The 23171-nt window shown below is 38.3% G+C and overlaps 1 protein-coding gene across 1 annotated transcript; it reads right to left on the bottom strand.

Annotated features, from left to right (window-relative positions):
* Nucleotides 1-10716: 10716 nt before the first annotated feature.
* pax1b (paired box 1b) lies at nucleotides 10717-21181 on the bottom strand. Its single transcript, XM_071898565.2, has 5 exons — nucleotides 21053-21181; nucleotides 18474-19091; nucleotides 16171-16301; nucleotides 14598-14826; nucleotides 10717-12213 (listed from the first exon to the last, which is right to left on the bottom strand). The coding sequence occupies exons 1-5, from the start codon at nucleotides 21054-21056 to the stop codon at nucleotides 12143-12145; spliced, it is 1053 nt and encodes a 350-aa protein (XP_071754666.2). The 5' UTR covers nucleotides 21057-21181; the 3' UTR covers nucleotides 10717-12142.
* Between the last annotated feature and the right edge of the window lie 1990 nt (nucleotides 21182-23171).

The following is a 23171-nucleotide window of genomic DNA, read 5'->3' as shown; positions in this document are numbered from 1 at the left end:
TAATTCTTGACCCGAGTTGAGTTGCGTTCGATAAATTCATCTCACCCCATCGGCTGTTTTAGATTTGCAGAGTGAATTCAAGACAAAACAAGGTAACAGTAAACATGTTGTCCCCCCCTCCCATCTGGGCCAATCAGTAACAAATATGTCTTGTTTTCAGCTGTAGTTCGTCTTGGGCCAATCAGTGTCATTCTGACAGCTGGAACGCAGTGGTGAGATGCATCATTTCCCCAAGTTTCCTCAAAATCCAACAAGCAAACAAACATTGTAGCGTCCCCCTTAGGCCAATCACTGAGTTTTGTCAAAATCAGATCAGTGGTGTCTGAGATTTTGCATCTCAGGATGAGCGAAGAAATGATGCTGCGCCCCCCATTGAGCTGATCAGTGTAATTTTGAAAGTGCGAGTGGTGAGATGCATCATTCTCCGAAGTTTCAGCAAAATCCAACAAGCAAACAAACATTATAACACGGCAGTGTAATTCCATGAATTTTTGTCAAAATGTACTCAGTGATGTCCAAGATATTTTGCTTGACATACGGACAGACTGGGACCGATCCATAGTCCCTCCAACCAGTTTCATTGTGGGGAATAATGACTAGTTGAGATGAGTAGATTCATTTCAGTTATCCAGGTAGTAAGATGTCCAAAAAACATAAAAAACAAAATCCACTGGACTTAAAATGAAGAGTTGAGTTGATGTTTCGTCACTCTTCCAAGAGGATTTTGTGTTTTGGACTAATTGAGATAGACATTTTTGCAGTGCGGTAACCATCATTTTCTATTTGTATTTCAGTAGTGATATGTTTAGAAGTATAGATGATATAGATGATGATTAAACAACACTGAACAGATGAGACACTGAAGGCTTTAAGGACTAAGGGTCGTGGTTTATCACTTGTAAGCAGCGTGGCACCTGCAGGTAACGAGGGAAAGGTCCGTCACCTCGATTTCACCATGAAACCTGAGATCTCCACGGAGCCGGAAGAGCCGCCTCTCCTCCCCCCCCCCCCCCCCCCCCCCCCCCCGCTCAACTATTTTAAAAGCCTTGCACTGTTAATCCCCAAGTCAAATATTGTGAGAGTTTCTCTTGATGCCACTAAGCCCAGATCCTCCCGTCGATCTAAAGGCGAGGATTAAAAGATCAACAGCAGAGGTGAAGATCTGCAGATAGGCGGAGATGGAGAACAATCCCCAATCCTACATTTCCCAAAACTGAGTTCATCTTTTTTTACTGGAAGTGAATGGAGAAGAGATGAAATAAGTCTACAGCCCAGCCCATGACAACAAATAACACTTCAGGCTTCTTAGTTTGAATTAAACCGGTTGAAATAACTGCAGGTGTGAATGAGTCAGTTTCGCCTTTAAATGGTAAAGTCATTTATGAAAGGTGTACAGGTACAAAATGTAAGATCCACCTTTCTAACAGTGAGCTTCACCTGCTCTTGCACAATCATTTTATCCGTCGTATTCACGTAACATTGGAGTTATCGACTGGGAAAAAACATTCACGTCAGCTTAGGACGTATGGCAATTTATCTCCCACTTGCCGTCACAAATTGCGGAAATTTATCGACACAGGCAGCGAATCCACTGATGTCGGCAGTCCAAGATAATAATAATCATATTCGCAGTAATACAATCAACGCTACTTACAAAAGGCGAATGATATATGCTGCAGTTCGTTTATGGTTGAAAATAAAATAAATAAAAATACACATTTTTTTTCCGGATGTGAGCGTTCCAACGTGAACACTTCCAAGTTGTAGCAACGTGACGACATGCCGAACTTCCGCTTCTTCCGACTACTACAACTTAATAAGCCGGCCGTAAACACGTTTTCCATCTAAGGAAAGTAGTTCCGTAGCACAGAAAATAGTCCCCGGCGTAATGAAGAATTTGTTCCCATTTGAATTTGATTTGGTAATAACTACAACAGCCTGACTTTTCATGGTAACAGTTAGCGATTTTTAAAATGTAAACTATGTCTTTGTGAGCTGTATTTAAAGGTTTTTAGCTTACAGCTAGAGCCAATGACTTCCGGGTTGACGGATAAAAAGGGAACGTAGGAAGTCAGAAAGTAACGGGAGTAGAGCAAACGCATTGTTGATTTTGTTATTTTCATAGGATTTGTTGACGGTAAGAAATGCATTAAAAACACCATCCTTATCCTTTAACCACCTCAAGGTTAAAGGATAAGCTGAACTTTTAAGGAAGAGGAATCATTGCGATGTTTTTCCATATAACAGGGTTCCTACGCAGGTCTGGAAAGTCTGGAAAAGTATTAAAAATGAATTTGATCATTTCCAGGTCTTGAATAGTTTGGGAATTTGAAAAAATGTCTGGAAAAGTATGGAAAATGTTGTGGTTCAGGTCCGATACACACATAATTATAGCTTTTATGTTGTTGTAGACCCACTTTGAGTCCACAGTTTTTGTTGATGTGAAGAATAATGTTCAGATAGAGGGATGCTCTTATTACCCAGCCGCTGTCAGCGTGCATTATATCAAATACCGACCAAAATCAAATCCAGTCTAGAACATAGGGTCTGGGAAAAATATGGAATTTTAAAATGGAAACCGTGTAGGAACCTGCCAATCATCTCACATATTCTGATATTTGTCGCTGTGAAGAACAATCTTCATCTATACAGTGATATGACCTAGTTAGCAGGGGCAAGATGTCTATCTGCGTAAATCATATTGAACACCAGACAAAATCTTCAAACCAAATCAAGGTCTGGAAAAAGTATGGAATTTTTTAATTGAAAATGTGTAGGAACCCTGATATAATGTTTGGCCATTAGGTGTCTAAGTTACAGGTGCGGTCCTTCAATCTCCTCTTCGTCCTGCCTACATAAAAGCAACCACAAGGACAAGTTAAACGGTACACAACATATTCAGTATTGCAATTTATAAAACCATTTGTTTTGTATTCTTTCATCGTTTTTAAATCACAAAATGTTTTCTTTTGAATAATATTCTCACAATAAGTACATGACCCACACTTGAAAGCTCCAACCGCATTTTGGTTGAGCCAAATAATAACTCATGAAGAAAGCGGGTTATCCTAATATTCTGTACACCTAATGTATATTCTCAATCGCCTCAGGATACGAAGTGAAACACAGGCCCAGTTCAGAGGCTTTTTTTTTTTTTTAGCTTCTTAGAAAAGAGATTCTATCACTCAAAGTACTCACTCTGTCTCTGCTTTTCTGGCTGCCATGAACACTCAAGAAACCCACAGTTTTTAATCTAACTTATCAGAGTAGTGCTTAGTTCACAGATATTAATCTAGTTTACTTTATCAGCGTAGTCCTTTGCAAATTGTTCACAGCCTCTGCCTGGAGTCGGTGATAACGTCCTCCAGGGAGTTTTTGAATGCAGCGCTGCAGCAGAGTTTTTCCACTTCTCAAGCACCAGCGCTATAGCTGTGGTGCAGTATCAGTAGGTTTTCCTTTAGAAATACTGAGCAGCAATGTATTTCATTTAGATGACACAATGTAATAATAATATCCCTGCCTGCACAGTGTTAAAGTGGACTGAATCAAAGTGTCCACAAAACAGAAAAACAGTATTAGTACCAAGTAACTAGTATTTGTAATGGTGTTTATGTACTCTAAATGCAAAAAAAACCAAAAAAGGAACTAATTCTAATTGTGAAAAATTTGAGGATTACAAATTTCTGGGAATACTTCTCAAGTGAAAGCGACAAACGTAGAAGGCCAATTAAATAGTGGCAGCTGTTCTGCGTCTTTATAAAATGTGGCACAGAAGAAAATTTGTGTTTGTATGCAAACCTGAAATAAATTATCTGAACTTTGTAATAACAGCAGGAATCGGACTGGACATTTTCACCTGTTGATCACATGTAAAGGTTAGCTAATGCTTAAGGTTAGCTAATGCTTCAGGTTAGCTAATGCTTCAGGTTAGCTAATGCTTCAGCTAAAACACTTTGCTTCAGGTTAGCTTCAGGTTTTGCTCATGGTTCAATAAATGAAAACTTGTTGTCATGACCTCCATACCCTTACTTTCCACCGTCAAACTACTTCCTGTTTCTAGTCCTGTCTCCATATAATCCGTTCCTGCTGGGGAAAAACATTTCTCTTACTTTTTGTGCAGGGAGCACCTTATTATCACCTTATTTGCATTTGAAGACATTGTGCTTATTTCGCAAAATTTCGTGAGACCCGGCTGGCACGGTACATTTGTGCAGTTGAAAAACCAGAGGAGTTGTTGGGTGGAAGTTAGACCTCATGGGCCAGCAGCGCACCAGGACTGGCCTGATGCAGATCTGGCCTAAACTACTCACATGGCACTATCATCAGCTGCCATCGGCAAGGCAACAAAGAAGTGCTGATAGGAGAAAAAGCAAAGATCTTTTGCATGTTGGTGGGCAAAGCTTGGGTGGTGGCGAGGAACTATTTTCTAGTAGCGCATGAGGCCAATTATGTGCGCGATAGCAGGGTGTGTGGCAACGTGGAAGACATTCAGATAGTTAAGATGGAATTTGTGATTGTGCTGAAAACATGAACTCGTTCCCTCCCTCCGTCTGTCAGCGCCCGGCTCTGCACGCAGCTATTCATTAGAGATGGTATCAGCTGGCAGAGGCATTCAGCTGGGTTTTCAGGGGAAGGCACCGAGGTGAGATCAGTGGGAACCATCTCTAATCTGGCTCTGCACACCAGTTGCGTTCGCGCACAAGAAGCCAACTTCAGTCAGTCTGACCGAACCCTGCCAGGTACGGTTTGTACAGCCTGAAAAACAAGTTGGGCTTGGTTTTGGTCACGCTCTGTGGTTTTTTGCAGACTTGCTGTCCTCGATGTACAGTGGGAGCATACCGCTGCTGTCAGACAAACGTCACGCGTCTGCAAAAAGTCTGTTTTTCAGGAATGAAGAAAACTTTGCACTTGAATTTCCTACAGCTGGATTTTCTAAGTGTCATTATCATCATTATTTAGAGGCAGTAGTAGCAGCATCAGTAGCAGCAGTATTTTTAGTAGTAGCAGCATATTTTGTAATAGTGATAGTAGTAGTATCAGCAGTAGTTTTAGTAGTAGTTGTAGTAATAGTAGTACTGGCAGTTGTAGTAGTTACAGTAGTTGTAGTTGCAGCTGTAGCAGTAGTAGTTTTAGTAGAAGTTGTTGTAGTAGTAGTAGTGGTAGTGGTAGTTGTAGTAGCTTAGGTTTGACCAAGTCAACTTTGTTCGAGTCCCAAGTCAGTCTCAAGTCTTGAGGCTCAAGTCTCAAGTCAAGTCCGAAGTCTAAATGTAGATTACCAAGTCAAGTCAGAACAAATCAAGAGTCCAGTATCAATTTAATATCTTAAAGAAAACTAAATATCTAGGACTTTTCAATGCAATATGGTTTTAATAGGATAAAAACTTGGTAAGAGCATCATGAGTTTGATTTCTATAATCAGTTTCAACTTCAATAAATTCAATCATTCCATACAAATTCAGAAAACAGAATTTAAATTCAGTCGTCCGCTGGAACAAATCTCATCACTTTCAATCTAAGTCATTTACACAAACACAAGATCTCAAGTCAAGACTTTAGAAACCTTTTCAAGTCATCAAAGTACAAGTCAGAGTCGAGTCCCAAGTCACCAGAACCCAAGTCAAGTCCAGTCTCAAGTCTTCTCTTCATGCATCAAGTCAAGTCTCAAGCAGTTAAAACTGACTCAAGTCTGACTTGAGTCCAAGACATGTGACTCAAGTCCCCACCTCTGAGTAGTAGTAATAGTAGTTGCAGTAGTAGAATAGCAGTAGTAGTAGCAGCAGTAGTAGTAGTAGTAGTAAAAGTATAATAGTAGTTGTAGTAGTTGTAGCAGTAGTAAAAGTAGTACTAGTAGCTGTAGTTGTAGTGGGGAAAAGGCGGTGAAGCCTATATCCTGCCTGCCATGCTACACTCTACCTACTATAACCAAAAATAGTCCACAGATTGTGGCAAAATTCTCTTCCTTGTTTTCCTAATATGTAAAACGCATCATTTCCTGTGTGCCGAGAAGATTTCCTGCCACTGGTCATGCCTGAGCACAGGAACCAGAATGAGCCAAACCAGCAGCTGATGGGTGGATCTTCTCTTGTCGAGACCCAAACACGTCGCTTAGATTGGAAATAAACAAACAAAATAAAAGCCTGGATAAAGCAGGCATCCCACTGTAAATCTGAAAGGTCTGTCAAGAGAGAAACTCGTGTTAATGAGATTTCTGTCATCTGAGGGGAAAAGGGAGTTTCTCTGTCTGACAGGTTAAGCCGTCATAATTAATACCTGATGTTCGCAGGGTTGCAACACAAAACAGAGTTGTTATTTGACAGTAATTAGCCGGCGACGGGTTCGGTGCGAGGCTACGGTACGCTGGCACAGATTAAGCTCCTCAGAGGGATTGCAGCCGTGCGTTCCGACGGAACCGCATGCCGCTTAGTCACGCATTTATCGTCTGTCGCTGCATGTGAGATGTCAACACTGAGACCGACAACATTCACTCTGTGGAATAATCTGACTGTAATTAACAGTTATGATGATGTCAGTGATCACTCATGCTGTGGCACACACACACACACACACACGTTTGTATTACTATACTTGTGAGGACCTACCATTGAGTCCATTCCCCAAACCTTAACCTTAACCGTTAAAATAATCCTAATTAAGGATAAAGTTAGTTTAGGGTTAAAGTCACAATGAAACTGAATTTTGAGAGCATCTTGCTTCCTTGATGTGATGTATTTCCTGTTGAAACAGGATATTGGGGCGGGGCATAACGAGGGGGAGAGCTCAATTCATTTTGTGGTATTTATTATTAAATTGGTGAAAGTGTCATTTTCATTTCATTGTGATTTTAAAGTTTGGGTTTAGGGTCAAAATTAGAATTAGGATTAGGTCTAGGTTAGATTTATGTTGGGGCCCAACATAAATCTAACCTAAACCTAATCTAACCCTAACCCTATAACCCCAACAGTTGGGGTTAGGGTTATGTATTTTATGTATGTATTTTTGACAGTTTTTTCTAGGATTTAGGGATAACTTTAGAACTCTTACTCAAATTTAAACCCAATCCCTAATCTGTAATCTTAACCCTGAACCCAAATCCTAATGACCCTAACCCTCAAATTGCAAAATTGGCCTCACTGCAAACATCTAAAACCCAAACTGGTTCTCACAGGGATAGAAAAACAATTACACCATCACACACAAAGTTAGATCTTATTTATATAGCATACTTCTAACCCTTTCTACGTCTGTATTGACTCACAGTGTGTGAAGTTTTTCGGCTGTATCCCTCGTTTCCAGGGGTCTGTATCAGAGGCCGCTCAGTGATCTCTGCAAGTCGCCTCTTTATTTGCTTTCTCTCACGTTTCTCCAGGACAGGAAGAGCGGAGTGGTGAGTCAGAACTAACTTTGAACTTTTGAGGATCCATCCTGAGAATCACCCGGGATGAAGTGGATGACTTCTTCTGCCTTTTGTTCAAGGAAACGTTGAATGAATAAGATCATCAAAGCTGAACCACGGTCACTCGAGCGGGTCGAAGCTGAAGGCGTCCTGATCACAACTCCCATTCTGAAAAACTGGGAACACTTTACATTAGAGTTAGTATTAGAGTCTTATCCAAGGTATTCAAATGTTATTACAATATGCAACTTTTCGCTTTGAGGCAGCAATGTGTAGCGTTATGCTATGCTAATCTTATCTTATATGATCACATTAAGATGAAAGGAGTTTTGTATTCTTTTCTATAATGTATTTATTATTATTGCCAATCTGTGAGCTACCTCCAGTATAATTACAGCTGATTCAGAGCGGAGGATTTGTGACTCGGCGGCTTGCTGTGGTTTCACGCTCGGCTGACTTTCTTGTTCATGGCGCCTTGATTCTGTACGTGTTGAGAAAGAGACGTTTCAGCCTTGTGTCTGGGAATGGAGGTAAGGCGGCAACTCTGCCTTTAAAAAGCCGCTGGTATAACAACATGTTTGACTTGCTAGAGGCTAACCTTTGGGTGTGAAGAGAAACTAATTGGAGAGGTGAAAGCAAATCAAACATTACATATTACAGTGTATCGTAATCACTTTATCAACAACTATAAAATAACTAGGACTAGGCTATATAGAGAAGACAGAAAAGTCAACGTCAAAGACAATCCTCCAGTTGTAATTGCCGTGTTTTGCAGACACTGTGAAAGAGGCTAAATAAAGTGTGGGAGGCGTTTTTTTTACTGAATGTGTGTCTGTGTTTCGTACACGAAAATGCCCATGTTGAAGTGACTCCAGGTGGAAGTTTGTCAAACAGAAAGCCACAGACTCATCAAGCAATACAAAGCAGATAATGGGAAAGAGAAGAAGGACTTTACTCACTTCCTAAATGACTCAAGCGGCCTTCTGAAGAGACAGTTTTAAACAATGAGGTGGCTGATCTCTGGGCTAATGTTTGCTCTGTCAGTCTCAGGTTGCTCAGGTATTAATGGATGGCCTCTGTTAGCTTTGAGCTGTTTGCTGATGGATCATCTTACACCTCTCTTACCTGGAGAAGGGAGAAGGACTTCTGACTTCACACAGCAAACAAACGCTCTGTCTAGGGACGGTGAGAAAGCGACATCAAATGAGTCCAAAAATCAAGTCGGTTTCCCAGGTTTAGGATCTCAAATGGGTTCATTGTACGTTGTGGGTCAGGTATCAGTCAGGTAACGTGGCATACCTGAGGAATACACAGAGTTTTGGGGAGGTTGTCCCATCAGTCAACTGCTGTTAACTGATAACAAAATCAAAATCAGTAGGTTCCATGCTAACACTTTATAGATTAAAGGTAGCAGGCTCAATGCAAATATTTTAGCATAGGCTACTTTCTGTTGAGTGATAATAGGCTCCATGCTAACATTTTAGCATACTTTCTGTTGAGTGATAATAGGCTCCATGCTAACATTTTAGCATACTTTCTGTTGAGTGATAATAGGCTCCATGCTAACATTTTAGCATACGTCCTGTTGAGTGGTAGTAGGCTCCATGCTAACATTTTAGCATACTTTCTGTTGAGTGAGAGTAAGCTCCATGCTAACATTTTAGCATACTTTCTGTTGAGTGAGAGTAGGCTCCATGCTAACATTTTAGCATACTTTCTGTTGAGCGAGAGTAGGCTCCATGCTAACATTTTAGCATACTTTCTGTTGAGCGAGAGTAGGCTCCATGCTAACATTTTAGCATACTTTCTGTTGAGCGAGAGTAGCCTCCATGCTAACATTTTAGCATACTTTCTGTTGAGCGAGAGTAGGCTCCATGCTAACATTTTAGCATACTTTCTGTTGAGTGAGAGTAGGCTCCATGCTAACACTTGAGTGATAGTAAGCAACTAGCATTATCTCCAAAGTGAGAAAATAAGAACTTGTAGCAACTCCATACCTAAGTGGTAAGTAATTGTAAATGATATGCCGCTAAATCTGGCAGTTTGGTGCAGGAGATTGGTCTAATTTACACAAAATACGATTATTGCATAAAATACAATTATAGCATATTGTTTTACTACTTTCCCTGTTTTCGAAGTGAAGGTGGTGGGTAACGAGAGACTCTGTACAGCTAAAAATCACTGCAATACATGGTTGCTTACCTAAAATAGTTCAAAAAATAAACCTGGATTATTGAAATAATAATTCATTTAAAAGTTGAGGAATCTATAGGCTACATGGTAAAAAGCACCAGCAACATTTTATTACTAAAAGGTCTTCTTACTTTGGGTAATGATAGGTGGTCTAGTAGTACTCAGCCTAATGTGTGTATGATGCTAAAGTTGGATTTTGCTAAAATAAAAAAAATCATTAAAGTGAATTATTATTGCATTGTTGTCAAGACCAAATCCAGGCTGCTACTGTAGCTAACCCATCTTTAAACAGAACAGTCTATCTCTATCTAACTTAGAAGTCATTATATTAGGATTTTCTTTATTTGACAAAGTAGTAATATGGATCACTTAACAGGTTTTAAATCAGGGGTTCTCAAGGTGGTGTCAGGAGACCAGAAAAATTTCACTAAACAACTTAATTCACCAGACAGTTATAGAATTCAATACTAAATCAACAAAAATCTTGTTTTAAATGCCTTGTAATTTTTTAATTAGTGACGTTGACTCCATTGTCACGGTGTATTTCACTTGTAAAAGGTTTGTGCGGAAACTCTTGTGCAATTATTGACAAGACGACTCCTAACCAGAGACATCCATGCATGACTTACACAGCAATCTCTGTGTAAGTCATGCACAGATGTCTGTTTTTACTCATCAATTACCCCGAATACTAAAATGTTGATTTCTTCTTTTGCATGTGTGTCTTTAATTTGGGAAGCAGCCATGTGCTTAACATAACAATTTCTCAAAATATTGCAATAAATATTCTACATTAGCTGTTAGGCCTACATTATTACATATATATACTAATATGTTAGTTAAAGTGATATTGTTTGGAAGTATATGTATATGAATATGTGTATGAATATAAGTATATTCATATGTATGTGTATGATGTGTTATGTACATATACATACATAAATACATGTACATATAATGGATCTTATCAAATGTAGAGATATTTAATAGTTGAACCTCAGGTAAAAAAAATATATTACTATCATTATCATTATTGTATTTGACTTCCTGCCATCTATTCTCCCACCTGATCTCCACGTAATCTGGAAGAACCTTTTGCCCCTTCGTTCTCTCATTAACACCGAGATACATTTTATTTTGCATGCCTTTATTAAGCACAGTTATAGAAAAATATACTTACAGCTTTGCCAATATATTTTACAAGATTAAATATTTCCAATGCAATTTAAACTTTCCCTTTCATGACAACAAAGGGAAAATGTTTGGAGCTGAAGCTCGGCCTCGAGAAACAAAATGATTTCAGTTCAGGGCGAACCGGAGAAAATAAAAGTGACCCGTTAGTGAGGTTAAAGGAAAAATCCACCCTGAAACACTTCAACACTGTTAAAAAAAACAGCTACTGGTGATAGATCTTGTATTCCTGGGTCCATTTAGTAGTTTGGTATATTTTTCTTCTTGGTGGATAACTGACCAATCGTAGACGAGGTGACGTCACCTCCAGATATTTCCAGCAGCTACAGTGGAGTTTGATATGAGAAAATGTTTCAGGATGTAAAACCTCAGCGGTAAACGTCAGGTTTTGGTGTCAGTCCCTCAGAATCAAAGAGCGAGGGCTTCTTTCTAGAGCCGCCATTTTGCACCGAGAGACGTTCAACAATCATACAGGGAGAAATCCATCGTAGAAGAGGAGAGAGACCAGTTTCTCCACCACAGGAGCAGGAGAGAGACCAGAATGCACTGCAGCAGAGAGACAGGTTGGGGCAGGTTGGGGCGTGGCTGCAAGACACCCGGGACTTCCCAGTCGGCTGCTGAGAAGCGCTGCGTTCACGTGCTATTTTGTCGTAAAATCAAACCCAATAAACTATAAACAAACATGGCCATTCTGCAGCTTAACAAGCTAATTTAACAAACTTCATTTAAACAAATGTTAGTTATGATGCGTAGTCTGATTTTTCCGTCATCTTGATAAGGTTAAAGGTTATTGTATTGTTGTATTGTTATTGTTGCGTCAGGGTTAGGGTTAGGGTTACTCTGTTTTCTACAAATTTGAAACTTCATTATCTGACTTTGAATGGTGTTCACATGAAATTTTCCAGTAGAAAATTTGATTTTCCGATATATATGATCAGATATATGATATCAGATATATGTGCATGTAAAATTAACATTGCAATGTTAATGTTTACATGCCCGTACAGCCATCTTTGATTGAACGCAACAAGTTCCCGTCCCTTCTCTGCGTGTTGTTGAAAGGCATCCTGGGAAACGTAGGAAATCACTAACTGCAGTAGAAGAAGAGAACGTGGGTTCACCGAAAAAGATTAAATTACAACACATCATCACTAAATAACTCCTGGAATGTGTTGAGCGTCAGACTGATGATAAATAACAGTGGAAGAGGATCTGCGGTGGATTTCTCCTTTAAGTCTCCAGACAGTGGATGGTAGAGAACACGGGCCAGTCTGTAATGAATCTCCCCGGAAATAAAACATGGCGTTCATTAGAGTCCCATTATATCGTCCATTTGTGTTAAATGAGCCTGGAGCGTCTCTGTGGTCAGGAGGCTGCAGAGAGTCCGTGAGCCTCATGCTGATGCTTGTTCAGCGGACTGGGAGGTTTCCTGTCTCCTGCAGGGAAAACAAACACAAATAAACTTATTTTTCATCATCATAATAACTATCATTATCATCATTATCACTATCATCATCATAATTATCCCTAGTTTATATATACAGTAGGTTTCTTATTCAGTAATCCATTCAGTATTCAGTAATCCGCGTTTAAATAAGTAATCAAGGCTGTTAGTAACATCTGGAAGTAAATCTGTATACGTTACGGTATACATCATCATCACCATCATCATATCTGATTTTACAAAGATAAAGTTATCTTAATGGAGTCTAGATTATCATGGAAGTTGCATATTTGCCAGTCCATTTAAATGATCAGAAAACTATAAACTTTGGCCTGTATTGTATAATGATGATAAATAATACATTTTAGGAGGGTACTATAAAAAATATCACAGCAAGTCCCAATATAGGAATATTATATATAAATACTACAGAGATTATACATTCCTAATTTGTTTCAACAGTTTAATTATCAACAATGATGAACCCAAATGACAGAAGACACTGAAAAATACTGAATCATTTGTAAATAATTATCTGTTTGTTGAGCTTGTAGTTTATGAAGAAATTGTTTTGTTATCCCAGACGTGGTTTTATCCCTGGTCTGCTCTGTATTTCTATACAGTTTATTTATGAGCTTGACGCTGCTGGTTGTAATTACTACATTCAAGATAATCAGATCGTGATCACAGTTTTGAAGTTTTTATGAAAAAATTGCAACCTAATTTGGGGAATATTTTGATTTCTAAAAGGGACAAATGACAAAAGTCAGTCAATTTCAAACCTTTTCTCGTTTATTTTTTAGGACAAAATGGATGAACGCCATTAAAAATAAAGTTTATTTCACTAGAGAATATTAAAAACAGGGCTTTGGCAGAAACATCATGTTTTTGATATTCTCTAGTTAAATAAATATAAAATCTAAAAAAAATATACAGTAATAAATCTATTTTGTATTTTTAGACTATTTTTATGGTTGCACCTCTTAACTACAGTCCAGTCTGACTGAACACACTCTGGTCTGCCTGCACTTTATTTAGTCCCATTCACAGTTTACACAGGAGCTGCTGTATCTATAATCTGTGTTTTATGGTCTGTAGCATCGTGGCAGCGTAACAAACTGAATCTGCTAACTTCAAATCAAATTTGAATTTTCCAGTAAAAACCAGAAACTGTCTTTCCTGTATAATTTGGGACCCATTTTAATCTTCACATGACCAAAGTTTGGGTCCCAACCCATGAAAAACACACACACACACACACACACACACACACACACACACACAGAGAGAGAGAGAGAGAGAGATCACTGAGTACAAATATACATCATTTAGCAGAAAATGAAGCCCCACAAATGTGTTTTTATAGCAGAAAACATACGACGGACGTACTGAAGCTTTTTAGAGTTCAGGTTTTTAGATTTTTCTTCTAGCCACAAAGTCAGAAAACTCACATCTTCTAAATCGCTTATCACCAGGGAGCTGGAGGAGGGAAAACCTGCCTAAATTCAACATATCCACATTTTATTTGTGTAATTTACCCACCTTTACACACCGTTTTAAGCTTGCAGAAATTCTTAATATAAATCATAATGAGTAGTAAAGGTTTAGGTTTCATTTTCATTTCACACTGACTGTAAAAACTCATTGTGCAATTTAATGAAGCTAAAGTGAAGGCAGACCTTATATGATTCTTATACAACCTTTGTTTTAGGAGTTCATCCCATATACTATATGTTTATATATATATGTTGTGTGTTTATATATATATGAAACCTATAAATTTAACAGTATGTAAATGGCTGCTCTCATAGTGTGAGACTTGTAAATCTTTTAGAACTTAAAAGATTCATAGCAGATTTTTGTGTGGATTATAAATTACTTGCTATGAAATTGGCCACTTGCATATAGTAATAAACACAACTTGACAGGTTTATTGTTGTCGTGTGAAAAACTCCTCTAACTCTATTTTTGGTGATTTTCAGTTTTTAATTTAAGTTGAAGGATCCAAATCCAGAACGGCCTGCCGGTGCAGCTGAAAACAAGGCTGTTCCTCTTATAGGACGCATATAAAGCCAGGCTTACCCCGGTGCTACAGAGAACCTTTCTAAATGAGTTCTTTACAGCAGTGGTTCTCAACCTGGGGGTCGGGACCCCCCAGAGGGTCACAAAATAATTTTGGGGGGGTCACGAGATGATTTATGGGATAGGGAAAAAACATACAGTATTTCTTCTATAGTCAATCAAGGGGTCACGAGCCAAAAAAGTTGAGAACGATTGCTTCACAGCACCATAAAGGGTTCTGCTGTGGTACCAGCCTAAAGAACCGTTTTCTGCTGTGTGGAACCAGTTTTAAGGAGAATATAAACGCAGTCTCACCCTCTCTCGGTGAATGCTTGAAAGAGATCCCACCGTGGAAATCTCCGCCGTGCATCTGTGCGGTGTTGGGATGGGTGAGACCGGGAGCCAGACTGGGAGCCAGACCGGCAGACTGGGACTGCCAGTGGGCTCCGGTGGTCATGTAGTTCCCTCCAGGTCCGTAAACCCCGTACTGGCTGGATGGAGAATAGGCACAGGCCGAGACGTAACTGGACAGACTGGAGGAAGACTGAGGGAAAGAAAAAATTAAAAAAAGAAATAAATAGTTTTACCCCAAAACACTATAGATTTATTTTAAGAAGAAAATGTTAAATAAAATGTAATTAAATAATCAAAATAAAAAATATACTACTACTACTACCACTACTACTACTACTAATAATAATGTATTACCTGAACTTCACCTATTCAGTATCTCTAAAATCTAGAGGATCCAGCTTGTGAAAATCATTGGATCAACCAAGGGGTCTGATACAGGCTGGAGACTACCAGCCATTATTATATTTTAAAAAAATAAATAAATTTAAAAAAAAGCATCATTCAGTTTGTGGCATTTTGGGGGGTTTATAATTTTAGACAGAACCTCTTCAAATTGTTTTGTTATTTTCAGTGTCTGTCTTTTTGAATGCCGTTCCTCAGTTTGTAAATCTCATCCTCAGACCAACACAACACAGAACCAGTTAGACCAGTTCCTAATGCTGGTTCATAACTTTGCAGAATAACAACAATGCTGCCTTTTCATTTATTATTTATATTATTAGTGTATGAAGCTGCAGGCTCACTCGCTCTTTTCCTGTCTGTGAAACTCTCTCTCTGTATTTGAGCTTTGATTCTATTCTGTTTTAATTCTTCTGTGCGTTTGCCTCACAGCATTTATTCTCTTCAATTCTTTATTCATAATTCATGTTTCATTTATTGCACACATGTTATCTTTTAAAGAACATTGCAACTCTGTTTTGATCTAAGAATGTTATTACTGTTAGTAGTTTATTGTTTAGATCCCCATGCCAAGGCAACAAAACTCTTCCTGGCGTAGTATTCACATTGAATTTATTTCTTATGTTTTTATTTATTTTGTGAAGTGCTTTGTATCTCTATTTGATAAGTCCTCTATAAATAAAGGTTATCATTATTATTATTATTATTATTGTTATTATAATTATAGTCAGTATGGTGTAATTGCATCCCTTTCTTAAACTGAAAACACTGCTGCTGCTGCTGCTATTAAAACTACTAGAATAAGAATAAGAATTCGTTAAGTAATTAAAGTATTTAAGCAATTATTTTAATACCAATAATAAAGTCAGTAAACGTTTAGTAGACGTAATTGCATTCCCGTTTTAAACTGAAAAGACAGGTCAGGAAAACTATTTTATTTTATATTATTTTATTTTTGGTTTAGGGTTAGGGTTAGGGTTATTTTATTTTATTTTAGTTTAGTTTTATTGTTTTGTATTCTTTTATTGTTTTTTTATTTATTTATTTTGTTTCATTTTATTTTATTTTATTTTAGTTTATTTTATTTTATTTTATTTTTGTTTTGTTTTGTTTTCTTTTCTTTTCTTTTCTTTACCTGTGTGTATTTGAGGTCCGTCTCGTGAGTTTTCTCGGCTCCGGCGGCTCCGGAGGGGAACGGCCGGCTCGCGCCGCTCATGCTGCTCCAGTCCTCCACTTTAGCTGCGTATCCGTCAGATCCGGTCAGAGCTGACAGGAAACAGTAAAGCAAGAATCAACATCAGACTCAGTTATTTTATTTAACTCAGCTGTCTGCCTCTGCAGCTGTTAAGGTGGAAAACACTTTCACACACACACAAAACAAATCCACCTTAACCAGCCAGTCAGCCTCACATTCGGTCTTAAAATCTCATTTTTCTTTCAAACAAGGGAAAGATTTTGCCAATTTTGAGGTGAATATAATATTATTCCACTGCTGTCAGTATGTTGAAACCAGGCAGATCACTCCACTAATATCAAGAAAATGTAATTTATTGTTGAAAACTCCTAAGACAAGATGATAAGCATTAGAGAAAAATGAAAATATCTCACCCTTTTGCCAGATTGTTTCACTTGTTTGAAGAAAAATAAGATTTAAGACTGAACACCAGACTGTCTTGTTAAAGCGGGTTATTTTTTGCAGTGCGGAGCTGAGTTTTATTATAAACACATGTTTTTCATTTAAGGATTTAAGGGAAACTCTGGGATAAACATGCACAGTGCAAACTATAAGCCTGGTCTGTGAAAACAGGTTTTTAGACTATCTTTTAGAATCTTTATTTGCCATAATGTATTTTCATTCATACAAGGATTTGCAGATTTCATTGGTGAGAAAGTCTTTATGTTCTCAGGGAAATAAGAAAAATCTCTCACTAATTGTTAAATTTGTATTTCAATCAAAATCACCTCAGAGTTACAACCAACACTGTTCCTCCAGCAGCACAGATCCTCCTTTATCATGTGTTTATATGTTGTTATACATATTAAAGACTTTTATTCTGATAGTTACAATGATAATCTGTAGGAAATGGTTATTATAGCCAACATCCATCTTCATACAGAAAATATTTTTTTCTCTTTTTTTCTATTGCCACCCATTGTAAGTTTCCTCATGGCAAATCACTATAACATTCCTATAATGTTCTTATTATGGACTTAAAGTGTATCTATAGTGTATCTATATGATATCACTGTAATATTCTTATAATATTCCTATAGGGACGTACAGTGTGTCTGTGGTACTCAGTAAAGTGCTTAATGGTATTTTCTCCTATGGTATCACTATAATATTCTAATAATAATAATATTCTTACAGTATTCCTACATTTTAGATTTATAAGCCTACAGCCTCTTATGGTATTACTATAGGATTTTCTAATATTTTTTATGAACATTTAGTAGCTGCTTGAAATGCTTTGGTATGATAACTCTGTCCTTCTAAAATGTATTTCCTATGGTATCTCTATAATATTCCTATAATATTCCTATGAGGATTTACAGTGAGTCTGTGGTGCTCTGCATTATAATGACCGAATTGTTTAGGATTTTCTAATAATGTTTGACCTATAGCTGCATCATATCTTAAAGTTTGCTGTGATATTTGTACAGTATGTTTCTAAAATGTATCTCCCATGGTATTTCTATAATATTCCTATAGTAATTCCTCCAGGGACTTACTGTGCCTATGGTACTCAATAGTGAGATTACAGTGACATTATAGTACTTAATGGTGCTTTTAATCTCCTATGGTATCTCTATAATATTCCTATAATAATCTTCGCATGGGGAATTATAGTGTCTGGTACTCATTAGTAAATTTATAGCGACCTAATTGTTATTTATTATATTTTTATCTGCTATGGTAATATTCCTATAATATTCCTATAGTGACTTATAGTGTGTCGGTGGTTCTCAATAGTGAGTTTACATACAGTGACCTTACTTGATGGTATTTTCTTTAATCTCTTATGGTATCACTATGGTATTCCCATAATATTCCTATATAGTGACTTTGTAATAATAGTGACTTTCGAGTGGCCTTATGGTAGATTATTTATTATCTTGGTAACATTTTACTTTACAATGGCTTTATTCCAGTGTATTAACCTGTGGAAGAGTATTGTAAGAACACAATGTTACTGTGTAAGTAGCTACTTGATAGCCTAATGTACAAAATGCATTTAAATGGCTTAATTAAAACGTAAAAAAGTACCTACACAGTAATATTCTGTAGCCTAATACTTTTTCATATACACAGGTTATATAGGCTACACTGGAATTAGGTCATGGGAATCCTATGTTTTAGCCTACTATGATATTTATATATATTTTATAAACTTTACTATAGGATCACTATAGCAGTTTGTAAGTGTTTCCACCCACCGGCAGGGTCCATGAAGGCTCGGATGCCCAGGATGTTGCTGACCGTGTGGACCGAGGGCCAGCCCCGGGCCAGGCCGATGGGCCCCGCGGGGCCGACGGGGCCGCTGCCGGTCTTGGTCCCGGTGGGGGACATGGGCCCCGGGTAGGAGTAGGGGTAGACCGGGCCGTAGGGCAGCTGGGGGCCGGGCGGCTTGCTGCTCTCATACTGGCCCGGCTGGGACAGACTGCCGATTTTGTTCCTCAGTATCCGGCTGATGGAGCTGACGGACGGGACGTTGTACTTGTCGCACACCCCGTCCGAGAGCAGCCTGTCCCGGATCTCCCAGGCGAAAATGCCCGGGTCTCCCTGCTTGTAGTCCCGGATGTTCCTCACCACGTTGGGGGTGGTGACCCGCGGCTTGCTGCCGCCGATGGCCCCCGGTAGGATGGAGCCCGTCTCGTTGTAGCGGGCCAGGATCTTGCTGACGCACCCATGGGAGACGCGCAGCTGCCGGCTGATGTCGCACGGCCGGATGCCGAGCTGGGCCAGCTCCACGATCCGGATCCGGACCGGGTTCGGCAGCGGCCGGCCGTTCACAAACACCCCGCCGAGCTGGTTCACCTCCCCGTAGTTCTGCTCTGCACCCAAATACAGTTTAGATTCAGATAGATGCAGATGGACCACTGTGTGTGTAGTAGTAATAATAATGATTTCCTATAGGCCTAATAATAATAATACTAATAATAGTAGCTTTATTCTCTATATTTATTATTAAACTTTATTCATTCTGATTTATTTCTGGTTGTAGCCTTTACAGACTACGCCTGAGCCTAGGCTACATATTCTTATTTATTACAATGAAAAACACTATTAGGCCTACTAATAATAGGTTAATAATCTTTATTTATTCTGGTTTATTTCTGTATTCAGTGTTCTGGTGTCACCGGAATAAAGGAATAACGAGACAGACATTATCCTATTCTCAGGTAATTATCTTATAATTAAAACATTTTCCTGCTAATTTTGTGTTTTCGGTTTAAGAAAGCAACACAATTATACCACGCCCACTCACCTTAATTAGTTTAATAATGATGGTAATAATAATAATAATTTCTGACTGTAGCCTTTAGGCCTATGTATTACTATTTTGTCAGAATACAGGCATAACGAGGTATACACATTATTCCCAGGTAATTCAAATTAAAACATTTTTCCTGTGCAATTTGTGTTTTCGGTTTAAGAAAGCAACACATTACGCCTACTGACCTTAATTAATTTAATAGTAATAATAATAGGCCTAATATTTATTTATTCTCGTTTATTTCTGGTTATTCTAACCTTTAGTTATTATTCTGGTCACCGGGATAGAGGAATAACAACAGACATTATTTATCCTTATGGAAATTCAAATTAGGCTACAACATTTTTCCTGTAGGCTACATTTTGTGTTTTCAGTTTAACCCAGGCCAGGGGCGCCTACTAGGCCTACAATAATAATAATAATAATAATAATAATAATAATAATAATAATAATAATAATAATGACCTAATAACCACCTTTATTTATTCTAAAATGAAGTCCTTTTTCATTTCCAGTTTATTTCGGTTTAACAAAGGGACGCAATGAGCCTACTAACATTAATTAGTTAATAATAATGCTATAATTATAATAGGCCTATAGGCTTCTACCTTTTATGTGCACTTATCAGAAAGAGATACAAAGCGCTTTACAAGATAAATAACATGTTAGCAATAAATGAAAAGGGAAAAATAAAGAAGAAAATAATAATAATACAGTTGTAAGCCTGTAACTTCACAGTGAATTTTCTCACTTTTTTCATTCCATCTCATTTGAGCAATTTTTCTGGGTTTTCACACTACGATAAACTTTTTTTTTGTTTTTTTTTTTTTGTTAGAATAAACTTACATTTCCAGACATCTGCATCTGTCCACTTTCATTTCATTTCATGTCAGACTTTAATCTGACGCTGAAGAAGAAACTTATCTTTCCGTATTTTCCTATAGCTCTGTCTTATTGGTCTTCTATGGTAAATGAATCAAAGTTGTATCTGAAGTTTATAATATCATCCGAGTCGAAAGCATTTGCCCAGTTTTCATTTCATTCATCTGACGTGTTTATCTAATGGGCTTTACAGTGCAACAGTAGAATAAACTTATATTTTCAAACAACCACTAAGCAACTTTTCCCACAGATGTAGCCAATATTTGTATAAGTGGCCTAAGGACTAGATTATCGTCCTATATCCTAAAACTACTTTTCATTTGCCTATATTTAAATCCAGAGGCATTTATCTGCCGCTCCTGTCTTCATGGATTTCCAATGCAACAGTCGAATAAACTGAAATTTCCAAACAAGCAACAAGCAACAAGCAACCAGCAACAGCAACAAGCAACCAGCTTCTCCTGCAGACAATCTAGAAGAAAACATCACAAATGATGCGCAAATCCGCGTCTAGACTGACACAAATCCAGATTAAACTGCAGAGACGCAGAAGAGTCCCGGCATGCTTCACTGTTTCTGTTCACACGCAGTTTATTTGCATCTGATTTCTTCAGAATTGTAGTTTATTCTTCTTACCCATCGGCCCCGGTTCCTCAGCAGCGCTGGAGCATCAGACTGGAAGACTGACCTGCATGCTGCTCCGCTGTCCGACCTGCAGCCTGCAGACTGGGAGCAAACCAGTCCGACTGCCGACTTTACCTCAGAGGATCCCCGCTCTTCCTCCTCCTCCTCTTCCTCCCCCCCTTCTCTTCCTCTGCACTTCATCTTCTTCCTGTTTGCAGAGCTGGAAGCTCATTTGGCAGCAGCGGCGTCCACACCCTGAAGAAAGCGGGTTCCTGCTGTAAAAGGGTCTTTGGTTCTGTTTGGACTTTAATAAGATTTATCAAAAAACAAACAAACCAAACAAACTGGTAAATCAGAATAAAGAACCCAGTGTGGTTTCCTAAAAAAAATGCTGGTTTGGAACATTTTATTCTTAAAACGTTCTTCATAGAAGTTATGTATAAAGACTATAGGAGACACCATGAAGGTTACACCATGGGACTTTTCTTCTTTTGGATCTGTTTTTTTCTACTTAGTCAAATGCAAATTGAATTTCTTTATCACTATACATCTACAGAGTTTTCATATTTTACAAATCTCCTATGAGATAAGAAAATATAGTACACATCATAAAGGTTTTCCATCCCATCAAGGTGACACTATAGGAAACACCATCCTGTGTAGAAACATGAAGTTCTACAGAGAACGTTTCTAAATGGTTCTTTACAGCCCATAAAAGGTTCTGCTGTGGCAGAAGCCTAAAGAACCATTTCCAGGTTCTGTGCAGAACCTTTTTTCTTAAGAGTGAATTCTAGTAGAGTCAAAGTCATTTGCCACCTTAGAAATAAATGGACTTGTATCGACTAACTTGGAAAAGTTAAAGTGGATCAGTGTGATAGATTTAGGTCGTCAGTCTCCAAACTATCAGCTGATATTATTTATAACTCATTTATTACTTATATATTATTATAAATAGTGGAATTACAGGAAATAGAAATAGTGGAAAAGGATGCAGTGGACCTGGAGTGAAGTAAAGTGCATGTTGAAGCTTCATACTCTGTAATATTGGAGTGTTTTACGCATTTTCATAATGAATTTGAATGCAATCGATTTGATTGATGTTTCCGTTTTCCCTCTCTTTCCCTTTATTTTGCTTTATAACTCATCATCACTGTATATAGCAGGTGTGTTGCCAATACGTCCGCCACTTTCACCAAAACAAATTCCTGTACAGCTATTTCAGAAAAAATAAATGATTCTAATTTGGGTGATTTGGCATTTTAAACAGGGAGAACATTTCCGTTAAAGTGGTAATCTTGCTTTTTTCTTCAGTCTCCATCTTTGTCCCTCAGCCTCTCTGTGGTGTTTCTGCTCTGCTCTTCCCACAGATCACCTGTCAGTCAAACAGTGTAGTAGAGAAACTAAAGGTTCTGCTTCAAATTTCCCAGCATGCTTGAGTTTTGAGAGAAGGCAGTTAGCCAGAGGAACTGAGTCACAGTCGATTAGAGCGTATACTTTATAAGTTTTCTGCTCTTCCTTGAATCAGCAGGCTTCACCTGAAGAAATGTGTCGGTTTTCTTCTGTCACACTTAAAGATGTTGAAGAAAGACTGTGGAGAGGTCAAAGTTCACGGCTCAGTGGGCTCTTACAGTCCCAGTGAAAGAGAGAGCAGTGAAAGGAGAGCGTCTCGCTAATGTGATGTATTTCCTGTTGAAACAGGATGTTGGGGCGGGACATAACGCAGGGAGGGATCATTCAAAAGTCTAAATGGGAGATCAGTCAGGGAGAGGAAGGCAGTTTGATTGGATGGGAGCGGCGGAGGGGCGGGACTGTTCAAAAATCTGTGATGTTTTATTGGTTAGAGTTTTTATATTTACGCCTCCTGGTGCAGATTTTGATCTAGAAGTATAAAAAAAAATCCAAATTTTGTCATTTTTTTGGTCTGTATTGTTAAATAGGTGTATATTTTGACATGGAAAATTAGCTAACGAGGTGAAAAACTGTCATTTGTCATGACTTTAACCTGTGGGACGGGACTCCACATACACAACAACTTGTTTTCATGAATCTGGAGCCAACAGGAAGAGTAAATCCATCCAACTTGAGCTGAAACACTTGTGTGTCCAAGCTTGTATGTTAAGAGAAGCCAGCA

This window comes from Centroberyx gerrardi, chromosome 18 (genome assembly GCF_048128805.1).
Source record: "Centroberyx gerrardi isolate f3 chromosome 18, fCenGer3.hap1.cur.20231027, whole genome shotgun sequence".
Classification (NCBI taxonomy): Eukaryota; Metazoa; Chordata; class Actinopteri; order Beryciformes; family Berycidae; genus Centroberyx; species Centroberyx gerrardi.
Note: the sequence above shows the minus strand (reverse complement) of the source record. Positions and strands in the feature narration are given on the sequence as shown.

Coding starts and splice junctions, on each gene's coding strand:
- pax1b (XM_071898565.2), bottom strand. Junction 16,302..18,473: donor AGCCTTCATGGACCCTGCCG/GTGGGTGGAAAC, acceptor GTTTCCTGTCAG/CTCTGACCGGATCTGACGGA. Junction 14,827..16,170: donor CGGACCTCAAATACACACAG/GTAAAGAAAAGA, acceptor TCTTTCCCTCAG/TCTTCCTCCAGTCTGTCCAG.